The 21,995-nt window shown below is 38.6% G+C and overlaps 1 protein-coding gene across 1 annotated transcript; it reads left to right on the top strand.

Annotated features, from left to right (window-relative positions):
* Window positions 1-17,826: 17,826 nt before the first annotated feature.
* On the top strand, window positions 17,827-18,198 carry LOC130725775 (putative F-box/LRR-repeat protein At4g13960). The gene has a single exon (XM_057576965.1). It carries the CDS (start codon window positions 17,827-17,829, stop codon window positions 18,196-18,198), a length of 372 nt encoding a protein of 123 aa, XP_057432948.1.
* The last annotated feature ends 3,797 nt before the right edge of the window (window positions 18,199-21,995 follow it).

Here is a 21,995-nt window from a genome sequence, read left to right as displayed (position 1 = left end):
CCACGCGGTTTGAAGATCCGGGCAAGAAAGGGGATCAGAGCAGCGGCGGTGCAGAGGAACGGGGCGGCTGGAAGCGGCGGTGCAAGGGAACACGGCGGCTGGGGGCGGCGGGCTCGAGGCAAGGCGCGGAAGAGGGAGAGAGAGCCAAGAAGGAGCGCTGCAAATCGCGGGTCCGGAGAGGGAAGTTCTCTGTGGCAGGACACGGGCGGTGCAGGGCGGCGGCGCGAAGGAGAGCGCGGCGGCCGGCGAGGAGCAGCGGCGGCTGAGGACTGCACTGAGGAGGCAGTGAGGGGCGGCTGCTATGGGAGAACAAAAGAGAAGCAAAGGTAATTAAAAAATAGGGCAGAAAAAGAAGGGATCTTTTACGCTCTTGATACCATGTAGAAATATCAGAAAAGGTGACTTTCATTGATAAAATGTAGTGTATATATAGATACAAGAGAGTTGACCTAGGCTAGTAATTACAGAGGAATCTAAGCCTAATTACAGGTAAATAATAATGACATAAATAAATTCACAATATTTATTTATTCTATCAATATTTTCTTACACTTTATATCCACAATGAAGTAATTTTAACTTTAATAATTATAATAAGAAATGATTTTTTAGTGTAAATAATTATTTATTAAATTTAAATTTATTGGACTTTGGTCATAGTTATTTTACTTTGTTATTCTTTCTCAATCATTTTTACTAATATATAATAGATCAAAAATTATATTTGAAATTTTTTTTCGACGAATACACACACATTATAGTTAATGGTAAATACCTATAGAATGCTACTTTTTATTTAAAGACTACTCTTTCTTAATTATTTTTAATAAATATTATTTTATTCTAATTAATTTTGACTCTCAATATTTTTTGTATATCAAAATATTACTTAGTTTTATATTAATTTTTTCCCCTTCAATTTATGATTGATAATTAATATTCTAACATTTTTAATTACTATTTGGACTGGGCGGGACATAAAGAAGATTATGTCCCGCCCAAAATGAACAATAAACCATTGAAGATAGCCATGGCGGGAAGTGCGACACAACGAGCTTCATTGCCCTCCCTTAGATGATGGACCCACAAGCCAGCTGGAAGATTCCTTTGGATTTGTCTTATATGTATAGGAATTTGGGCCCTGGTTGTCAGGCCCAAATATAGGAAAGGTCCATATCATGACCACCCCCTCTATAAAAGGGGAGGTCATCCACTTGTACGAAACCAACTTTTCAGCATTAATGAGAATATTCCTTTTATGGTAGTTTTGCTATTTTAGTGCTCTGCTAGGGTTTACTTTTTGTCTTTCTCTTACGTAAGCTTGCCCTAGTACAGAACATTGGCGCCGTCTGTGGCTCTGACTTAGCTCTTCCGGTGACAGAAGGAGGAATTGCGAGCCATGGAGACTCGTTCATGCGTTGGGGAATGCTCATCTATTGCAGGAGGATTTGGCGGTGGTGCGAGTACCACAAGGCGTTGGGGCATACGACGGATAATTGTTGGAATTTAAGGCGGGAAATTGATCGTTTGATTAAAGCTGGCCATTTGGCAAACTTTGTTAAAGACACAGCAACGCCGGAGGTAGCTAAGATCACTCAGGAGGACAAAGGTAAAGGTAAAGAGATAGTTGAAGAGTTGGGCGATCCTGTTGGGGAATGCTCATCTATTGCAGGAGGATTTGGCGGGGGTGCAATTTCAAGTAGGGCTAGAAAACGCTACGTGGCGACAGTACATTCAGTACAGGAGTCGAACGAAGGCGAGTGTTGGGTGAATCATTCCCCTATTATATTTACCCCTCAGGATTTCGCGCATGTGATTCCCTATGACAACGATCCAATTGTGGTAACAATTAGGGTTAACAATTATGTGACAAAGAAAGTATTCTTAGACCAGGGATCTTCGGCGGATATCATCTATGGAGACGCCTTTGATCGCCTGGGACTAAAGGAATCAAATTTGAAGCCATACAAGGGAACCTTGGTGGGATTCACAGGGGACCGTGTCAGCGTGCGGGGATACGTGGAAATTCCGACTGCCTTTGGAGAAGGAGAGTTTGTCAAGAAATTTCAAGTAAAGTACTTAGTATTGGCGTGTAGAGCTAATTACAATGTACTCTTGGGGCGAGACACCCTCAACAAGGTCTGCGCGGTCATCTCAACTGCTCATTTAACTGTTAAATATCCCGCCTGCAACGGGAAGGTCGGGATATTGCGTGTAGACCAGAATGCAGCAAGGGAATGCTATTTAAGAAGCGTGGCGCTCTATGGGCGAAAGGCCGCCAAGGAGAGCCATCGAATTACAGAAATCTTCCCACAAGAAGGATTTAGCTTGGACCCAAGGGACGAGGCTGATGATTTTCGCCCACAACCTCTGGAAGAAACCAAGCAGGTGCAAGTCAAGGACAAGTTTCTAAAGATTGGCAGTGGTTTGACAACAGAACAAGAGGACAGACTAATCACCCTTCTGGGTGATAATCTAGATCTCTTCGCATGGACCATCAATGATGTACCAGGGATTGACCCCAAGGTGATCACTCACAAACTAGCCATACGACCAGGGGCGACCCCAGTCATCCAACCAATGCGAAGAATGAGTGAAGAAAAGCACAAGGCTGTACAATTAGAGACTGAAAAATTAATCAAGGCCCGCTTCATCCGTGAGGTACAGTACCCAACGTGGCTCGCCAATGTTGTGATGGTCAAGAAGGCCAATGGGAAATGGCGAATGTGCACGGACTACACAAGCCTGAACAAAGTGTGTCCCAAAGATTCGTACCCACTTCCCAATGTTGATAAGCTTGTGGATGGAGCTTCAGGGAATGAACTTTTAAGTCTCATGGACGCTTATTCGGGCTATAATCAGATTATGATGCATCCCTCGGATGAGGAAAGTACAGCATTTATGACCAATCAGGCGAACTATTGTTACAAGACAATGCCTTTTGGTTTGAAGAATGCAGGAGCTACGTACCAACGGCTCATGGACAAAATTTTTTCAAAACAAGTAGGCAGGAATATGGAGGTGTATGTGGACGACATGATTGTAAAGTCCGCCAGGGCTAGTGATCATGGTGGCGACCTCAAAGAAGCGTTTGATCAATTAAGAACATATCAAATGAAGTTGAATCCTGAGAAGTGTTCTTTTGGGATCCAGGGAGGAAAGTTCTTGGGATTTATGTTAACATCAAGAGGAATAGAAGTGAACCCTGATAAGGGAAGGGCGATCTTGGAGATGAAAAGCCCAACAAGTGTAAAGGAGGTTCAGCGTTTGACAGGGCGAATGGCCGCCTTGTCACGTTTCTTGCCAATGGCGGGTGACAAAGCGGCCCCGTTCTTCACATGCTTAAAAAAGAATTCAAAGTTTCAGTGGACAGAGGAATGCGAACAAGCTTTTACCAAATTGAAAGAAACATTGGCCACATTACCGGTACTCTCCAAGCCAACACCAGGCGTTCCATTAGTGCTCTATTTAGCGGTTACTGACAAGGCAGTAAGTACGGTGTTGCTCCAGGAAGAAGGAAAAAAGCAGAAAGTTATATATTTCGTGAGCCATACTTTACAGGGGGCAGAGTTGCGGTACCAAAAAATTGAAAAGGCGGCTTTGGCGATTCTGAAAACTGCAAGGCGCCTCAGGCCTTACTTCCAAAGTTTCCAAGTCAAAGTCAAAACTGATGTTCCCTTAAGGCAAGTACTTCAGAAGCCTGATTTATCAGGGCGATTGGTTAGCTGGTCAGTGGAGTTATCAGAATATGACATACAATATGAGCCAAGGGGCCAAGTCACTGTCCAAAGTTTAATTGACTTCGTGGCGGAATTAACACCCACTGAAGGTGAGAAGACTCAAGGAGAATGGGTCCTGTCTGTGGATGGGTCCTCTAATAACACTGGAAGTGGGGCGGGAATAACAATTGAAAGTCCAGATAAAATGATCATTGAACAGTCTCTCAAGTTCGAGTTCAAGGCGAGCAATAATCAATCTGAGTACGAGGCTCTGATTGCCGGCTTAAGGTTGGCCATTGAGTTGGGAGTCCAGAAGTTATTTATCAAAGGAGATTCGCAGTTAGTGGTTAAACAAGTGAAAGGCGAGTACCAGGTGAAGGATCCGCAACTGTCCAAATATTTGGAAGTGGTGCGCAGATTGATGATGGAGGTCAAAGAAATCAAAATAGAACATGTCCCGAGGGGACAAAATGAGAGGGCTGATGTGTTGGCGAAGTTGGCAAGCACAGGGAGATTGGGCAACTACCAAACAGTCATTCAAGAAACCCTGCCTCGCCCGAGCATTGATTTGGTAGAAATAAAGTTGAAAGTTGTAAAGTCAGTCAATGAGGGCGAGCTACCTTGGATGGAATCGATTAAGACCTTCTTAGAGAACCCACCAAAGGAGGATGATTTGAACACGAGAACAAAACGCAGGGAAGCCAGTTTCTACACACTGGTGGATGGTGAGTTGTATCGGCGGGGAATCATGTCTCCTATGCTCAAATGTGTCGATACCAAGGACGCCCTCGGAATAATGGCGGAAGTCCACGAAGGTGTGTGTTCTAGTCATATCGGCGGGCGATCCTTGGCAGTAAAAGTGATAAGAGCAGGATTCTATTGGCCAACAATGAAGAAGGATTGTTTGGAGTATGTTAAGAAATGTGAAAAATGTCAAGTCTTTTCTGACTTACACAAGGCTCCACCGGAAGAATTAACAACCATGATGGCGCCTTGGCCGTTCGCCATGTGGGGGACTGATATCTTAGGACCATTCCCTGTAGCGAAGGCACAAATGAAGTACATCATCGTGGCGGTTGATTACTTCACTAAGTGGATAGAAGCCGAGGCGGTGGCGACTATCACAGCTGCCAAGGTCAGGAACTTCCTGTGGCAAAGGATCGTTTGTAGATTTGGGGTCCCCATGGCGTTAGTAATGGATAATGGAACCCAATTCACAAGTAGTGTTACCCGGGAATTCTGTGCAGAAATGGGAATCGAGATGCGATTTGCCTCTGTAGAACATCCACAAACCAATGGGCAGGCTGAGTCGGCTAACAAGGTTATCCTGAAAGGTTTAAAAAAGAAACTGGATGAAGCAAAAGGGCTTTGGGCGGAGGAACTACCAGGCGTTCTTTGGGCATACAACACCACGGAACAGTCAAGCACAAAGGAAACCCCGTATCGTTTAACTTATGGAACTGACGCCATGCTCTCAGTGGAAATAGAAAACCAAAGTTGGCGAGTGGCTCGATTTAATGAGAATGACAACGGGGAAAATCTGATAGCAAATCTGATTATGTTGCCAGAAGAACAACGGGAGGCACACATAAGAAACGAGGCGGGGAAAGTGAAGGTCGCAAGAAAATTCTCAACAAAAGTCGTGCCAAGAAAAATGAGGGTGGGAGATTTGGTGCTCTGAAAAAACACAATACCTGATAAGCACAACAAGCTTTCGCCCAATTGGGGTGGGCCTTACAGGATTATAGGCGATGTTGGAGGAGAAGCTTATAAGTTGGAACAACTAAGCGGTCAAAAGGTTCCACGAACATGGAACGCCTCTCATCTAAAGCAGTATTTTAGTTAAAAGAAACAACAAAGGTGAATGAAGCCGCACTCTTTTTTCCTTTCTTTGTAGAGGTTTTTAATGAGGCGGCATGTATAAAGAATGAAGGGACAATCATTCCCATGTATGAGTATGAAAAAGAAATGAAGATTATTTCAACAGAAGTTACTTTTTAATTTATATTACGAGTTTATGCAAAGTAAATCGTATCAAGGTATATAATACCGCGAATAAACCTTTCGGAATAAGAAAGTATCGCCATCCAATATTGCAAGCCTTGGCAATTCTAGTGGCCACTAGAAACCAAGCCTCGTCGAAAAATCGACTAAGGTATATAGACCTAAGTAACAACAATAATTGATAACAACTCAAGGTAACAACAAAATTTAAAACGGTCTTCATTAAAAGCAAGAAAAAGGGGCGACGCCCGTACATAATTTGGAATGAAAAAAGACAAAAGGGGCAAGGCCCCAAAGATAAAAGATGACTCAACAAAATAAAAACAAATTACAAATTCAAGCCAGATTCTCATTGTTGGCGTTGTTGCTCTGGCTTGTCCCAGCTTGAGGGTCTTCCTTCTCGTGATCCTCGTTCTTGTGCTGCTCATTCCCATCCTCGCCATCTTCTTCAGGCTCACTTTCATCATCGAATTGGGGAAGGAGGTCGAGGCTAATGTCATCATCACCAACTACTTGACCATCCTTGGTCTCCTTCAGCCACCCAATACGGGAAAGATCAAAGCCCGGCTCAACCACACTAATTTGCTCTTTGGCCGCCAGAAAGCCTTGAGCAAACTGGAGAGAAGCACGCCCCAAGATGGAAGCACTTAGGCGTTCGTACTTCTTTTCCAGTTTTTGACACTTGGCCTGAACAGCAGTGTGTTTGTCGTTGATGGTTTCCTTTAGGGACTTGGTCTTCTGAAGGAGCAAGTCAGAAGCAGCCAAGTCATCAGCTAACTTAGCACACTTCTCCTCGGCGGCCTTCAGCTTCTTGTTGGCGGTTTCAGCATCGGCCTTCGCTCGCTCATATGCAGTCTTATAATCAGCCGCCTTCTTTTCATAACGGTTCTTGGCCGATATCAACTCCTTCACGCACTGAGCCATTCCCGCCACAGTACTGGCGGCAGAAAGCGCGTGATGGATCGCCACGGAAGCAATGTTGGGGGGGCCTTGACCGGAAATGTCCTTGTGAATCCGGTTGTCAAAAGTACGGGTCATGAATTCCAGCCCATTGAAGTGAGGATCCGACAAGTTCAGCAAGGGGGGAGGAGCCTCGCCACCAATGGCTGAGCTAGGGCCAGCTTAGTTAAATGGAGTTGGTGGGCGGTTGATTAGCGCGCTTGAATCTTGTTGAGGGGGCGGGACATTGTCATGTCCCTTCTTTTTCTCAGCCGGATGACTTTTTGGATCGAGAGTCGATTGGTGGAGAGGCTTACCACCAGCAGCACCTGAAGTTTTTTGACGTTTAGGGTCCCTGACGTTGTCAGAACCCGAAGTACCTTCATTCTTCTTCTTTTGCTCAGTTTCGGCGGCCCTCTTCTTCGCCGCCGCAGCAGACTGGGCGAGGTATTCCTTCATCTTGATTGGGTTCGCGTCAACCTTGCTTTTTCCCATCGTAGCTGTATGGAAAACACCAATTAGACGAGATACATGAACAAAAAGAAAAACAAGTTACGTACAAAGATTATAAACTTACTAAAAAATTGATTTAAAGTGCCGGATTTCGACGCCTCAATCAAGTCGTGACCAGAAATTACTGGTAGTGTGCGGAGGTAATCGGCGACGCCTTGTTCAGATTCATCCAAAGCGTCGTATGAAACGGATATTTTTCGGCGAGGGTTCTTTGTCCAGTAAAAAGGGAAGAGAGGGTTATTGTCGGAATCTCGGAACAAGTTCTTTATTTCGGGCGACTCCATAACTTTAAAGTATTTTTTCTGCCATACTTTGTAATGGCTTTTAAGGGCGGTGAACCGACTCATGTTCTTACGGGCTAAAAGTGGAACCCATTTCACAGAAGTAGGTTTAGTGGTGACTGATTTATAGAAAAGGAAGAACAAAGGATAGGTTGGAGTGAAACTCAAGTGTTCACAAAGAATTTCAAAGCAGCGGAGAAAACCCCAGGCGTTGGGCTGGAGTTGGCAAGGCGCCACATTCAGAAAAGAAAGAACGTGACATATAAACGGCGAGAAAGGAAGTTTGATGTTCAAGTCTAAGAAGAAATAGCCATAAACAAAGAAGAAATCGGGCGATTCATCGGCTGGCTCTTTACGCAACAGAACACAGTCATCTTCGCCACATGGGAGGACATTCAACAGATGATCTTCATTATTCGAGGTGGCGGGATTTATCTTCGTGAACCCTTGAGCAGATATTCGAAGCGAATTAATGCTCCCAACGCTGCTCCAGATAGAACGCAACAGACATTTATTTTCAACTAAATGCGCGTTAGAGCGCCATTCAGGTGAAGACAAATCTCCATTAGAGGAGAGAATTGAGTCTACAGAGCCGGCGGGACCGGAATCATCATGGGTAGAAGGCGAGGAGTGAATTTCAATTATAGAGGGGGCGACAACTTCCTCCTCCGTGGAGGGTGAAGAAAGTTCTAGGGAAGAAAGGCTAGCGTTTGGTAAAGACATGCGAGGCAGTTTCATAAAAAGAAGAAAGAAGATGAACAAACTAAAAGTAAAAAGAAGATGAACAGAGTCAAAAGAAGAAAGAAGATGAACAGAGTCAGAGAAAAAAGAAGTAAACGAAGAATCTCAAGAAAGAGAAAAACTAACCAGGGGAAGAACTGTGGATTTGAGAAAGGAGAACGTCGGCGATAGGGGAGCACCGCGCAATGACGACGGCCGGAGGAAGAAAAGGTTCACCGGAGTTCAAAGAAGAGAATGAAAGCTGCGGTGAAAAGGTTTTCAGAACAAAAGTTTTAAGAAAGTGAAAAATGAAAAGTGAAAAGGGGTTTTTATAGAGAGAAAGGAGGAGAGAGAATGAGTGGGGGGAGATCGTGGGATTGTGGGATTTGAAATTCGAAAAGGTAGGAAGCGAAAAGACATTACTCCTCGAGACGCACAACTGAAAATTGCATTTATAACAAATGATGACGAAATCCCGGAAAACAAGGATACGTGCGTCAGTTGAAAAGACGTGATTGACGGTTATGATTAATGGCGACATATCTTTGAAACGGCAACAAAGGTGGCGAAGCGTGAAAATGGCGATGTAACAACGAAAGTAAAATGGCGATGAACGAATAAACAATAGAGGCGAACTACTAGGTAACATGATGAAGACATTTCGACTCAATTACTCGAGTCTCATGTCTTGGGGGCATGTGGACTGGGCGGGACATAAAGAAGATTATGTCCCGCCCAAAATGAACAATAAACCATTGAAGATAGCCATGGCGGGAAGTGCGACACAACGAGCTTCATTGCCCTCCCTTAGATGATGGACCCACAAGCCAGCTGGAAGATTCCTTTGGATTTGTCTTATATGTATAGGAATTTGGGCCCTGGTTGTCAGGCCCAAATATAGGAAAGGTTCATATCATGACCACCCCCTCTATAAAAGGGGAGGTCATCCACTTGTACGAAACCAACTTTTCAGCATTAATGAGAATATTCCTTTTATGGTAGTTTTGCTATTTTAGTGCTCTGCTAGGGTTTACTTTTTGTCTTTCTCTTACGTAAGCTTGCCCTAGTACAGAACACTATTGAATAAAATATTTTCTTATAAGTAACTAAAATTTATAATTAATAGTTAATACAATTAACACAAACATGAGTTTTTTATTATTTAAGGAATTTTCTATTTTTACTATTTAATATATAGTACTGCCATTTGATTTAATGTATTTTTTTTTATACTTGATGATTTTTTTCCTGAAATAAAGAAATAATTTTATTATTTAATATAGGTAGCAAAATAGTCTCTAGTTAATTTCTTTCAGTTTTCAATCTTTATATTTAATGTATTTAATAAAAAAATTATTACATAATTTAATTCAAAGGTTACATCATATTGGCATGTGTAAAGTCAAAAAATAAAAAGATTGACATGTTTCAAAAGTTACATTATATTGAAAGTTGAATAGAAATTTAATTTGTTTAACTTTATTTTTTAATGCATTTAATACTTATAGCTCAAGTGAGCTTTACATATATGTATAGATATGACCAAGCTCTAGGTGAATTAATCGCTCTAAATCTCAAAATGTTCCTACATGGATTGGATGATTGACTGATTGAAGGCGTATATCAGGCCGAACAAGCACTTATGAGCCCATAATTCGAAAGAATTTGAATATACTTTGCCCAATGAAGGGTGAAAAGTAATAATGTGTGGATAGTTAGTTATTATTCAGTATTTTGTTAATAATCGAGTATAAGTGTAAAACTGTGTTATTTTTTGTTATAAATATATTTTTTGCAATTATTGAAAAATATTTGCTTAACAAAAAATACAATTTGACTACCAATATGAGAAAAGTAGCAAGTGATTCTATTGGTATAAATGCATGTAAGCAACGTAAGCTTCTATCCACACTAAAGTTCAATCTACACCAAAGTTTTATCTAGTATGGTGTTTTAATCCGCTAAAACTTATTAATGGGTTATAAGCTTTCTTAAACACTTATATGTCAGAAACACTTATAAGTTTTTACAAATATAATCTAAGTTATTAATCAAAATAATATATAACCTAAGTTCAAGAAGCCAGTTGTCACTAGTAGCACTACAAAAAAAAGCATCTTGCGGCGCTTCTGGAAGCAATTTGTGGCGGTTAAAATCGCCACAAAATGTATGTTTAGGCGTTTGCTAGAGCGCCGCAGTTACGAACGTCGGGAGGCGTTCTGCGGCACTTTTGACCAACCGTTGGAATAACCGCCGCAGAATATAGCGGCCGTTAAAAGCGCTGCAGAGTCTATAATTCATTCGGCCTCTATTTTGCGGCGGTTCAAAGTTCTAGAGTGAGTTTTTGTTGCAGAAACTAATTGTTTTTAAGTCAAATTATATTCAAATGAGTAACACACTTGATATGGAATAAATGACAAAAAAATAGAGATTCTAAAGTGAAAGAATTCACATCACCAGACATGATCTCTTTAAATAAAATGAAGCGTTCTTTGATTTGTGCAAGAGAGGCAAAACAAAAATATGAGTAAGCAATTGTGGATTATAGATCCAAGTACCTTGGGAATATGCCAAATGTACTAGCACTTTCATCCAACCAAATGTATTCAAAGGATTCATAAAAAGAAACTTACAAAATAGAAGTAAGGTCACATTAACATGTCCAAACAAGTAAATCGTTAAAGAGTATAATATGATCAATATACAACTTACAAAATAAGTGTTTATCACATAATAAGTGTGGATAGGGGGTTAAAGCAAAATACTAAATATAACTAAATAGAAGTAGGAGGTCCATGATTTTGAGGCTGGTGACTAGGGGATAAAACAAAATACTAAATATAACTAAATAGAAGTAGGAGGTCCATGATATTGAGGCTAGTGACTAACGAATGAAGAATGTCTCGCTCTTATAAGTGAAGTTAAATCTACAACCTGAAAATACATAAGTATCAGGGATATAGATTTAACAAACACACATTCACGAGAGGAAGAGAGAAAAGAACAATTGCAACTGAAACTTTGGATCTGAATACTCAATTGAATCAAATTTTAAGCCAATTAAAAAATTTTGTTAACCGGAAATCATGCATGGTAATTGCTCAAAAATGTAATTTGGAAAAGAAATCAGTAAAGGATATGTATGTTCGTATGTTTCGGCTTCGTATTGGATATGTTTTCTCATCACAAAGTCCAACAAAGGTATATCACAAAGGAGTAAAGCTATAAAGGCAGAAAGAATTTTCAACGAAACACAAGAATCAGATTTTAAGTCAATTAGAAATTGTTGTTGACCGGAAATCATGCATGATAATTGGTCAAAAATGTCATTTGGAAAACAAATGGATATGTGAGTTCGCATATTTCGGCTTCCTACTGGATATGATTTCTCATCACAAAAAATCATCACAAGGATCTATTTAAATAGAGAAACCTAGCCTACACTTTTAAATATAACATAAAATATTTCCTAACATTGCTAACATAAACCTAGCATACACGTTATTACTTAACAGTTTTATTGATAAAAATAAAAAAATAAAAACTGTAGTCTTTGAGCAAAGCTGTAGTCATGCCTAATGTGGTCATAACACTTTGAGCAAAGCGTTGCAGTCTTTGTTATTCCGTAATCCTCTTTCAGTTTTCTCGCTACAACTTCCCATTTGTTACATTTATCCTCCAGCTCCTCTTTGCTTTTATTAAAGCAAATGATTCTTTCTCAATAAAACTTTGTTAATCAAGTAAGGAGTAAAGCTATAAATGCCGAAAGAATTTTCAACGAAACACAAAAGTATTAGGGATATAGATTTAACAAACACACACATTCACGAGAGGAAGAGAGAAAAGAACAATTGCAAATGAAACTTTGGATCTGAATACTCAATTGAATCAGATTTTAAGCTAATTAGAAATTGTTGTTAACCAGAAAATCGGAAATCATGCATGGTAACTGGTCAAAATAATTTGGAAAATAAATCAGTAAAGAATATGTGTGTTCGTATGTGTGTTCGTATGTTTCGGCTTCGTATGTCTCATCACAAAGTCCAACAAAGGTATATCACAGAGGAGTAAAGCTATAAAGGCGGAAAGAATTTTCAACAAAACACAAGAATTAGATTTTAAGCCAATTAGAAATTGTTGTTGACCGGAAATCATGCATTGTAATTGGTCAAAAATGTCATGTGGAAAACAAATGGATATGTGAGTTCGCATATTTCGACTTCCTACTGTGGTCATTGAGCCCAAAGCGATGTAGTCATGCATAATATGGTCATAGCGCTTTGAGCAAAGTGCTGTAGTCTTTGTTATTCCATCATCGTCTTACAGTTTTCTCGCTATTTCTTCCCATTTGTTACATTTACCCTTCAACTTCTCTTTGCTTTTATTAAAGCAAAGGATTCTTCCTCAGTAAAGTAATCTGACTCTGTCAATCAAGTAAGTAGTAAAGCTATAAAGGCCGAAAGAATTTTCAACGATACACCAAAGTATCAGGATATAGATTTAACAGACACACACATCCATGAGAGGAAGACAAAAAAGAACAATTGCAAATGAAACTTTAGATCTGAATACTCAATTGAATCAGATTTTAACCAATTAGAAATTGTTGTTAACCGAAAATCATGCATGGTAATTGGTCAAAAATGTAATTTGGAAAACAAATCAGTAAAGGCTATGTGTGTTCGTATGTTTCGGCTTAATATTGGATATGATTTCTCATCACAAAGTCCAACAAAGGTATATCACAAAGGGTAAAGCTATAAAGGCGGAAATAATTTTAAACGAAACACAAGAATCAGATTGTAAGTCAATTAGAAATTGTTGTTGACCGGAAATCATGCATGGTAATTGGTCAAAAATGTCATTTGGAAAACAAATGGATGTGTGAGTTCGCATATTTCGGCTTCCTACTGGATATGATTTCTCATCACAAAGTCATCACAAAGATCTATTTAAATAGAGAAACATAGCCTACACGTTTAAATATAACATAAAATATTTCCTAACGTTGCTAACATAAACCTAGCCTACACGTTATTATTTAACAGTTTTATTGATAAAAATAAAAATTGTAGTCTTTGAGCAAAGTGATGTAGTGATGCCTAATGTGGTCATAACGCTTTGAGCAAAGCGTTGCAGTCTTTGTTATTCTGTCATCCTCTTTCATTTTTCTCGCTACTTCTTCCCATTTGTTACATTTATCCTCCAGCTCCTCTTTGCTTTTTTTTAAAGCAAATGATTCTTCCTCAGTAAAACTTTGTTAATCAAGTAAGGAGTAAAGTTATAAATGCCGAAATAATTTTCAACGAAACACAAAAGTATCAGGGATATAGATTTAACAAACACACATTCACGAGAGGAAGAGAGAAAAGAACAATTGCAAATGTAACTTTGGATCTGAATACTTAGTTGAATCAGATTTTAAGCCAATTAGAAATTGTTGTTAACCGGAAATCATGCATGGTAATTGGTCAAAATAATTTGGAAAAGAAATCAGTAAAGAATATGTGTGTTCGTATGTTTCGGCTTCATATTGGATATGATTTCTCATCACAAAGTCCAACAAAGGTATATCACAAAGGAGTAAAGCTATAAAGGCGAGGACGGTGGGTTGGTTAGTTGAATCCATATGTGATGAGAGTGATGAAATGCAAAATGTGCTTTAATTTCTCTTTCACTTTCTCTCTTAGTTTCTCTCTAGAGTTTGAGAATGGGAAAAGTGAGCGCGAGCGGGAAATGAAAAAGCTCCAAACGACTCAGTATATTGGGTTTTGCATAGTGCTTTATGCCTGTTTGCTACGCCTCAGAGTGAGAAAGCGACCTTTTGTTTTTTTTGTAAGAGAGTGAGAGATAGAATTTTAAATTGAAACAAATTAAAGGTATCATTTAGTTTAATTACAATGAGAGAGAGTGTGAGTGAATAATTAATAATGACATCTTTTATTTTGTCTTAAATTTTCTGGAAATGCAATTAAATTGGATCAAATTTTCTTACAGATAAATTGGATCAAATTAAAAGAACTTTCATTGAGTTTTAATATCCATTTCAAACAAAATCTAATATCATTTTTGAATATTTGGTATTTAGCTTATGAAATTTTTATTGATTTTCTTTTGTTGCTTAGAAAGCTTAATAGTAAGACTAGTTACTTTTTTTTTCTTTTTTAAGTAATCGCTTTTCAACTCCCACTATTTAAGATGTTTCTAGCAATATGCGGCAAGGACGGGGAGCTTTCGCCTTAGATGCAATGGCGAGGACCGGTTGTTGCGGGCTTGCGACTGTTGTGTCATGGACGGAGGTCGTGATGAGTATGGAGTGGGTGAGCCATGCGGTGAGGACGGCAGAGATTCCACATCAAGTGTGATGGAGAGGACCGAGTGTTGTGGCTGTTGTGTGATGGGCGGTGGATCGAGCAGTGAAGAAGGAAAATTTGAGGGTCATATGAGTGCTTTATGCGTGTGACTCTTCTAATATGAGTTCACTCACTTTATTTATGGAGTAAGAGAAATTATCAGATAATTCATTAAGTTATTTTTATTGACTTTGTTTTGTACTGAATTGAAATACTCATTGTATTTCCATTCAACATTTATTTGGCTTATAAAAAAAATGTATTATAGTACGACTAACTTTACTTTTTTATTTTTCCCGTAAGAAAAAAAACTTTAATTTGTAAAATGAGTTTATTGGCATCCTTTTAAGAAACATTAATTAACGCACAATATTTTTTTTCACGTATTACTAAAAATGAAAGATGGAGCAAGAGTAAATATATACGGTAAATATGATAGAATATTATTATATTGGCATGGACATTTTAATTTGTAGTTAAATATTGAAATATTATTAAATGAACAAGTTATGGGAAATCAAGTTTGCCTATATCAGAAGAAAGGGCAACATAGTTGTAAACTTCTCAACTAATATAGATTCAGGAGTCAAATTTTTCCAGGAACCCCCTTGGCTGTTCTCACCTTCTTTTGGAGATTGTATGGTAGTACCATTCCCTAGGTCTATCCTTGTTTAGTTCTAGGCCTTGCCCCACATACAAATTGCAACGGACATTTTATAGTTATATGATTTATCAACGGTTTATAACCCTTGCAAACATTTGCAGCGGTAAAAACTGGCCGCGAACCAATTTGGACATTATATGTCGCTGAAATTTGTATGTACAACTAACATTTTTCAAAATATAATGAGTTCAAAATTGACGCATTCTTTGTATAGAGTTGTAAAACTTCTCTACGCAGGGGCGGACCCACATACAAGTCAGGGGGTTCAGTTGAACCCCCTGAAAAAAAAAATTCTTATTTACCCCCCTATATTGTTTTTTTTAACCCCCTAAAAAATTTAAATTTGCACCCAAACCCTTTCTCCTTTCTCTCTCTCACACACTCACATCATATCAGACTCTCATTCTCTCACGACTCACTCACTCTCAAGTCTCACCTAGGTCTAGCCGTCATCATCAAGCACGGCCGCACGGCGTCGGCGCACCACCACGCCACCACCGTCCACCAGACCAGTCCAGCCGCGCCTCACCCTAGGTATGGCTGATTTCCCTAAATTGATTTATTTTATCTTCTCCTTTCTCAAGCTTGATTAACTCAAGTTCCTTTTCTGCTCCTTTCAGACAACTGTACATGAGATCTCTTCTAGCTGCACTCTGTTTCCATGCATATAAGCAAGTTTCTTATTTGATATTGCAGAGGGTATCACCTGTAACCCACTCGGTGGTCATTGTGAGCTTTGTTATCTTCTTCCAGACACCTGTCTCTCCCGTGAATGCCATGGGGACTGCTTTAGCTCCTACCGGTGTATTCCTCTATTCAAGGGTGAAGCAAATTAAACCAAAAATAGCTTAATTTCGCCTGGTAAAAAATTTCTAGTTGCATCACAAAAGCTAAATAGCTGCAATTCTCAATTTCTTTGTAGGTTAGATAGGGAATATGATGAGGATTACTTTTTCTGGCCGCATGCCATGCTTTCCTTAGTTTTTTTTTTGCTTTAAAGTTATTTTGTGGATTTTTTTATCATGTCTTTTTTATTGCGTGTGGTTCTGTTCAATCAAAAATTTATCCACTCTCAAATAATTGTGTTTGTAAATTGTAATATCTCATGATTTGTTACTTTTAATGGATTTGTAAATCATTTTCATTAAACTGGATTCTTTTCAGTTTTAAAACTTTCCCAAGCTGTTGAATCAACTTCTCACCTCTTCTTCAATTGTGCTGTCTCATGGACAATATGGGGAAAAGTGTCTCACATCAGCTGATCAGCTTATTTCCAATGGTCAACTTCAACCGCAAGCACTACCATTTCAAACAACTCAGTGTATGATCATAAATAGACCCAGCTCCTCAAGCCCATTACAAGCAACTCATATCAGTGGTAAGATGTCAAGTGGGCAAACAGGCACCGCAACGAAATATCACGAAAAACTCAGCAAATCAAGCAAACATACAACAACAAACAAGCAAACCACCGTGGCAAGGACCGGGTTTCGCCAGAAAATGAGTATTTTCTATCGCCAAGCCGAGAATGCCAAACGATTAAGCATGATGATGTTAAAGCGCAAACTATTCCTGGAGAAAAAATCAAGATATACTGACACAAGGCTTATAATCTCCATGCAATTATTTACTGCAACACATCAGGAATCTAGCTTTTTCTAGCCAAGTCTGAAGAATTACAAGTGACATGCTTCATTTCAAAGTCAGTTACTGCATTATTAGGCAATTAGCATCAAATGACCAAAACAATAAACCTTTACGGTTTACGCTATGGAAATTTTCTCTAGTTTGTATTTTAGTCTGTTAACCAAAGCTATACAATGTTTTATTTCATTTGGCTCGGATATTTTCACTTTTTTTTCGGTCAACTCAAGATCTACAGAGAAAATACATTATAAATGGTGATACAGGAAAACAAATAATACTTCTATGAAAATCAACACAATTAATTGTTTTCCTTAATTTGTGTGAAACTTCTCTTCCAAGACAGATAAATAGGAACTGAGTACAAAGCAAGGCTTTCTTTGACAGAAAAAAAAGCAAGGCTTTCAAATTAAAAATTCTGAAATGCCTCTCATTCCTTTATTTCCTCCTTACGGTAACTTGTTTCTAGTAATATTTTTTTTAACCGGAATAAAATAATATAAAAAAGGAACAAATATTTAAATAGGGAAAAGATAAGAAGAGATAGGAGAGAGAAATATATTTGCAGAAAAGAAAGGAAATAAGATGAACTAAAAAGAGAAAAGATATAATCTAGTAAATCTAAATAAAATTAGAATTGGTATCAAATGAATTTATAAAATTATAAGACCATCACATAAAACTAAGTTTGAATATTAAGATTTAGATTTTGTTTTATGATTTTGTTATGATTTGTTTTCAAATTAAGATTAGATTAGAATAAAATTAGTTATTATAAAAATCAAGATTACTTTTAAATTTAAATGTATTTGAGATATTCTTTATCACTTGATTTTAGGAATTAAATTTTATCTTAAATTAGATTTAGTAGCATTCTATAACGTGTTTGCTCTATATATATATCATATGATGATCAAAAAAATTATGTTTTCAAACAACCAGAAATTTTTGTTTACATTCATATTCATATAAGAAAATAAACAACACCAATGGCACCAATGGCCGATAGGATTAGCGAGTTGCCAAATGAACTTTTGTTTCTTATTCTCTCGTTTCTTCCTACCGAAGATATCATTGCCACAAGTCTTGTTTCAAAGAGGTGGAGGTCACTTTGGCTTTCAGTCCTCACCCTCGATTTCGATGAGGACAGATACTTCAAACGGCATCCTGACAAACAAGATTACGAACAACAGAGGCGCTGCTTTATTGATTTTGTACGCGCAACCCTTCAGGCACGAGGTTCGAACCAACCTATCAAAGGGTTTCGCCTCTTGACATGTGAAGATTTTCACGAACACTATGTGAAAACAGTATTGCATAATGTTACATCACAAGAAAGGTCTATACAAAAGTTTGAATAGTTTTCGTTACGCCTCAGGACTTAGTTCAGTACATGTTTGGAAATCTCCCTACGATTAATTCTAAAGATAAAATCAATTATGAGAAGAAACTTATGAGTGTAGCTTCCAGGTTTCATAATTGATTATGAGAACAAAGACGCCGATCCAAAAATGTTATCAGCTTTAGTATACAATCCTTATTATATGCAGTTAGACCCCCCATGAGAAAAGAACATACGAGAGACAAATCTAAAATCTCACACTCAAGACCCCATTCAGCTGGGCTTGGCAGTGTTTACATACTACGACTATTGTCAAATTATATTCGAAGAGTATCACATTCAACTAAAATAGACACCTACAACAACAATTTGAGAAAATCCTAGACATTTGAATCTAGTAATAGAACTATTAACAAGATGACATGACAAAAAAAGGAAAATCTAATAGCAACACTGAGAATTGGAAGAATGTCAAGGAATATTAAATCGATTCAAACAACAACACAAGACATATATATAATTCTTACAAAAAAGCCGTCACAAGGCTCAAAAATGATCAAATCAGAGCTTTTTCAGCGCCTCTGGCAACAAAGCTTCAGACATTTCCTCTCTCGTGCACTTCAGTTGACGTTTCTCTTTTTCAAGAATAGCTATTTGAGCATCAATCTCAGCTTCCCGTTTACCAATCTCCTCCAATTTAGACTTCAAATCAGAAATTCTACCAGCCTCAGCTAGAATTTTGTTGCACACATCAACAGGATCATCTTTAACTAGATTAGTGATGTCTTCCTTGGAAAGTGAGCCAACAGAAGATTCAGAAGAAACCTGAGTTTCCGCTTTCCTTTTCCTCACACTTAATTTTCCAATGTCTTTCTTCGTCACCTTCGTCTCCTCTTTCACCTTCTTTGTCAAAAAGGAGAACTCCGCAGCAATTTTTTCAGCCATTTTGTAAGAGGAATGGACGTAGCTGTGCTTCATGTGACCATAGCGGCTTGAGCACAGCGATGGAGTCTTCGTTATTCCATAATCCTCTTTCAATTTCCTCGCAACATCATCCCATTTACATCTACCCCCAGCTCCTCTTTGTGGACGCTTCTCACTGCTTTTACTAAAGCAAAGGATTCATCCTCAGTAAAGGAGGAACCTGAACCTGTAAGGCCGAAAGAACTAATAAGTTTTAATCTGATAAAACTAAGTATGGTGTCATAAAACTAAGTGCAGGCAGAGTCAGATTGGGAGCATAATATAGCCTAAATCAGTAACAGTACCAGTAATGCAGTAAAGGAAATCAGAAAAACCTAAAAAGATTAAGGAAAAACGCGGACTCTACGAACCTGCTGAAATCAACAGTAACAGTAACAGTACCAGTAATGCAGTAAAGGAAACACAAGTAAAAAAAAAAACAGTAACAGTAATGCAGTAATGCATACTATAACACAAGTATCAGTAATGCATACTATAACACAAGTAAAAAAAACAGTAACAGTACCAGTAATGCAGTAAAGGAAATCAGAAAAACCTAAAAAGATTAAGGAAAAACGCGGACTCTACGAACCTGCTGAAATCGACAGTGTTATCGGGCAAATAGTAACGAAAATCAGTTGTCAAAGTGAATTCAAAATTACTGGATAGTTTAATTAGTTTCAGACTAATTTCATGGATGCTACAAATTGATTCCCTGAATAGCAGTATAGCAACAAGCAACAATCGGAAAGAAAACAATGGAAGAAATCAAACGATTAGGAAACTATGCATCTTGATCTTTATCTCTTCAGTTCTCTACGCAATTTTAACACAAGTAAAAAAACAGTAACGATACCAGTAATGCAGTAAAGGAAATTAGAAAAACTGATGACCCTAGTTTAGTAGTGTTTTTAGGGTCATTTCTTAGTTTGTTTTGAGTCTTTTTGTTGAGTCTCATGTAGTGTTTCATGCATTCTCATGCATTTTTATCTTTATTTGTGTTTCTACTTTGTTTTGGTAATTTCATAGTTTTAGTTTTATAGGGACCTTTCATGCATTTTAAGTAAGTTTAAGACTTGCATATCTTTTCTACTTGAATTGAGGGTCTTTTGTGCTAATAAACTTTTGGAAATCCTAGATATTTTCCTTGCTTTGTTCCCAAGCAGCTAGGTCTGAAAACTGATAAAGAAAGAAGGTCAAAAGGCTTGGAAAATTGAAGGGAGGCTTAAAGGGGAGTTAAGAAGAAGGTCAAGAGGCTTTCTAGCATGTAGAGAGCGCTCAGGCGCTCGTGTTGAGCGCCTGAGCGCCAATTGGATCGATGTTTACAAGATGCTAGAAAGGAATTGGCGCTTGAGCGCTCCTGTTGAGCGCCTGAGCGCCAATTGCCTTTCAGAGAGCATGTTTTCAGCTGGAATTGGCGCTCAAGCGCTCTGAATTGGTGCCTGAGCGCCCAGACTCGACCCGTTTGCCTATAAATAGGCTTTTTGTCATTTCTTTTGGAACCTTTTGTCATTTTATCATATTTTCATAAGTTAGAAGAGAGGGTTTGAGTTTTGGAGCTTGAGGAGTTTTCTCTAAGCCCTATGTTTCAGGTTTCATCTTTATCTTCTTGTATGGATTTCGTAGCCATGTTTGGCTAAACCCCTTTTGCTTTGGGTTCTTTGTAAGACTTATGATGTTTTAATCTTAATTCCTATTTCTATTCATGATTCCTCTGAGTAAACCCTTGAATCCCATATCCATGCTTTATGTTTCAAGTTAGAACATGTGCTAGCTTTATGCTTTTCTATAATAGAACGGAAGTTTGTTATAGATTAGGGACTTGTTGTGGGATTACCTCTTCTATACTTGCTACTAGGAATAGAGGAAGGGTTGGGGTTTGTTGGCCTGAATTGCATGCTTAATGCCTTTAGCAAATGTTTAGGTTATCAAGGAATTGTGTCTATCTTTTGGCTTGAGAGGATTGTCTATGCGAGGCATCGATAGATGATTGATTAGGCTAGAACATCAAGGAGAGACTCAGAGTTTTGTGGACAGAATAGGTTGATTAGAACTGAATTAGTCAAGCAAGAACCCAAGGCATGCTCACCATTGTTCTCACACACTTATATTTCAATTGCTTGTTAATTAGTCACCTAAACAATCAACCTTAAAACTGAATTTTACTCGCTTTCTTACCGTGAACTCGAGGCTTAAACTGAATTAACATTCCAATTCCCTGTGGTTCGATAAATTTAAAACCGGGTGGATTTCGTACACTTGCGGATTTACCAACAAAAACCTAAAAAGATTAAGGAAAAACACGGATTCTACAAACCTGCTGAAATCGACAGTGTTATCGGGCAAATAGTAACGAAAATCAGTTGTCAAAGTGAATTCAAAATAGTAATGGATAGTTTGATTAGTTTCAGACTAATTTCATGGATGTTACAAATTGATTCCCTAAATAGCAGTATAGCAACAAGCAACAATCGGAAAGAAAACGATGGAAGAAATCAAACGATTAGGAAACTATGCATCTTGATCTTTATCTCTTCAGTTCTCTAAGCAATTTTAACACAAGTAAAAAAAACAGTAACAGTACCAGTAATGCAGTAAAGGAAATCAGAAAAACCTAAAAAGATTAAGGAAAAACGCGGACTCTACGAACCTGCTTTGAGCTTCTGCAGCTCTGGTGTGATGGACGGAGAAGCAGTGGTGAGTGACACGGTGGAGGAACCATCAGGCGAGGATGGTGGAGCTTCGGCGTCAGGTGTGACGGCGAGGACAGAGTGTTGCGGCTGCGGTGTGATGGACGGAGGAGCAGTGGTGAGTGACACGGTGGAGGAGCCATGAGCTGAGGACGGCGGAGCT

The sequence above is a fragment of the Lotus japonicus genome, chromosome 6 (assembly GCF_012489685.1).
Source record: "Lotus japonicus ecotype B-129 chromosome 6, LjGifu_v1.2".
Taxonomy (NCBI): Eukaryota; Viridiplantae; Streptophyta; class Magnoliopsida; order Fabales; family Fabaceae; genus Lotus; species Lotus japonicus.
This window is presented reverse-complemented; position numbering and strand designations above follow the sequence as displayed.

Coding starts and splice junctions, on each gene's coding strand:
- LOC130725775 (XM_057576965.1), top strand. CDS start 17,827: ATGGCACCAATGGCCGATAGGATTAGCGAGTTGCCAAATGAACTTTTG.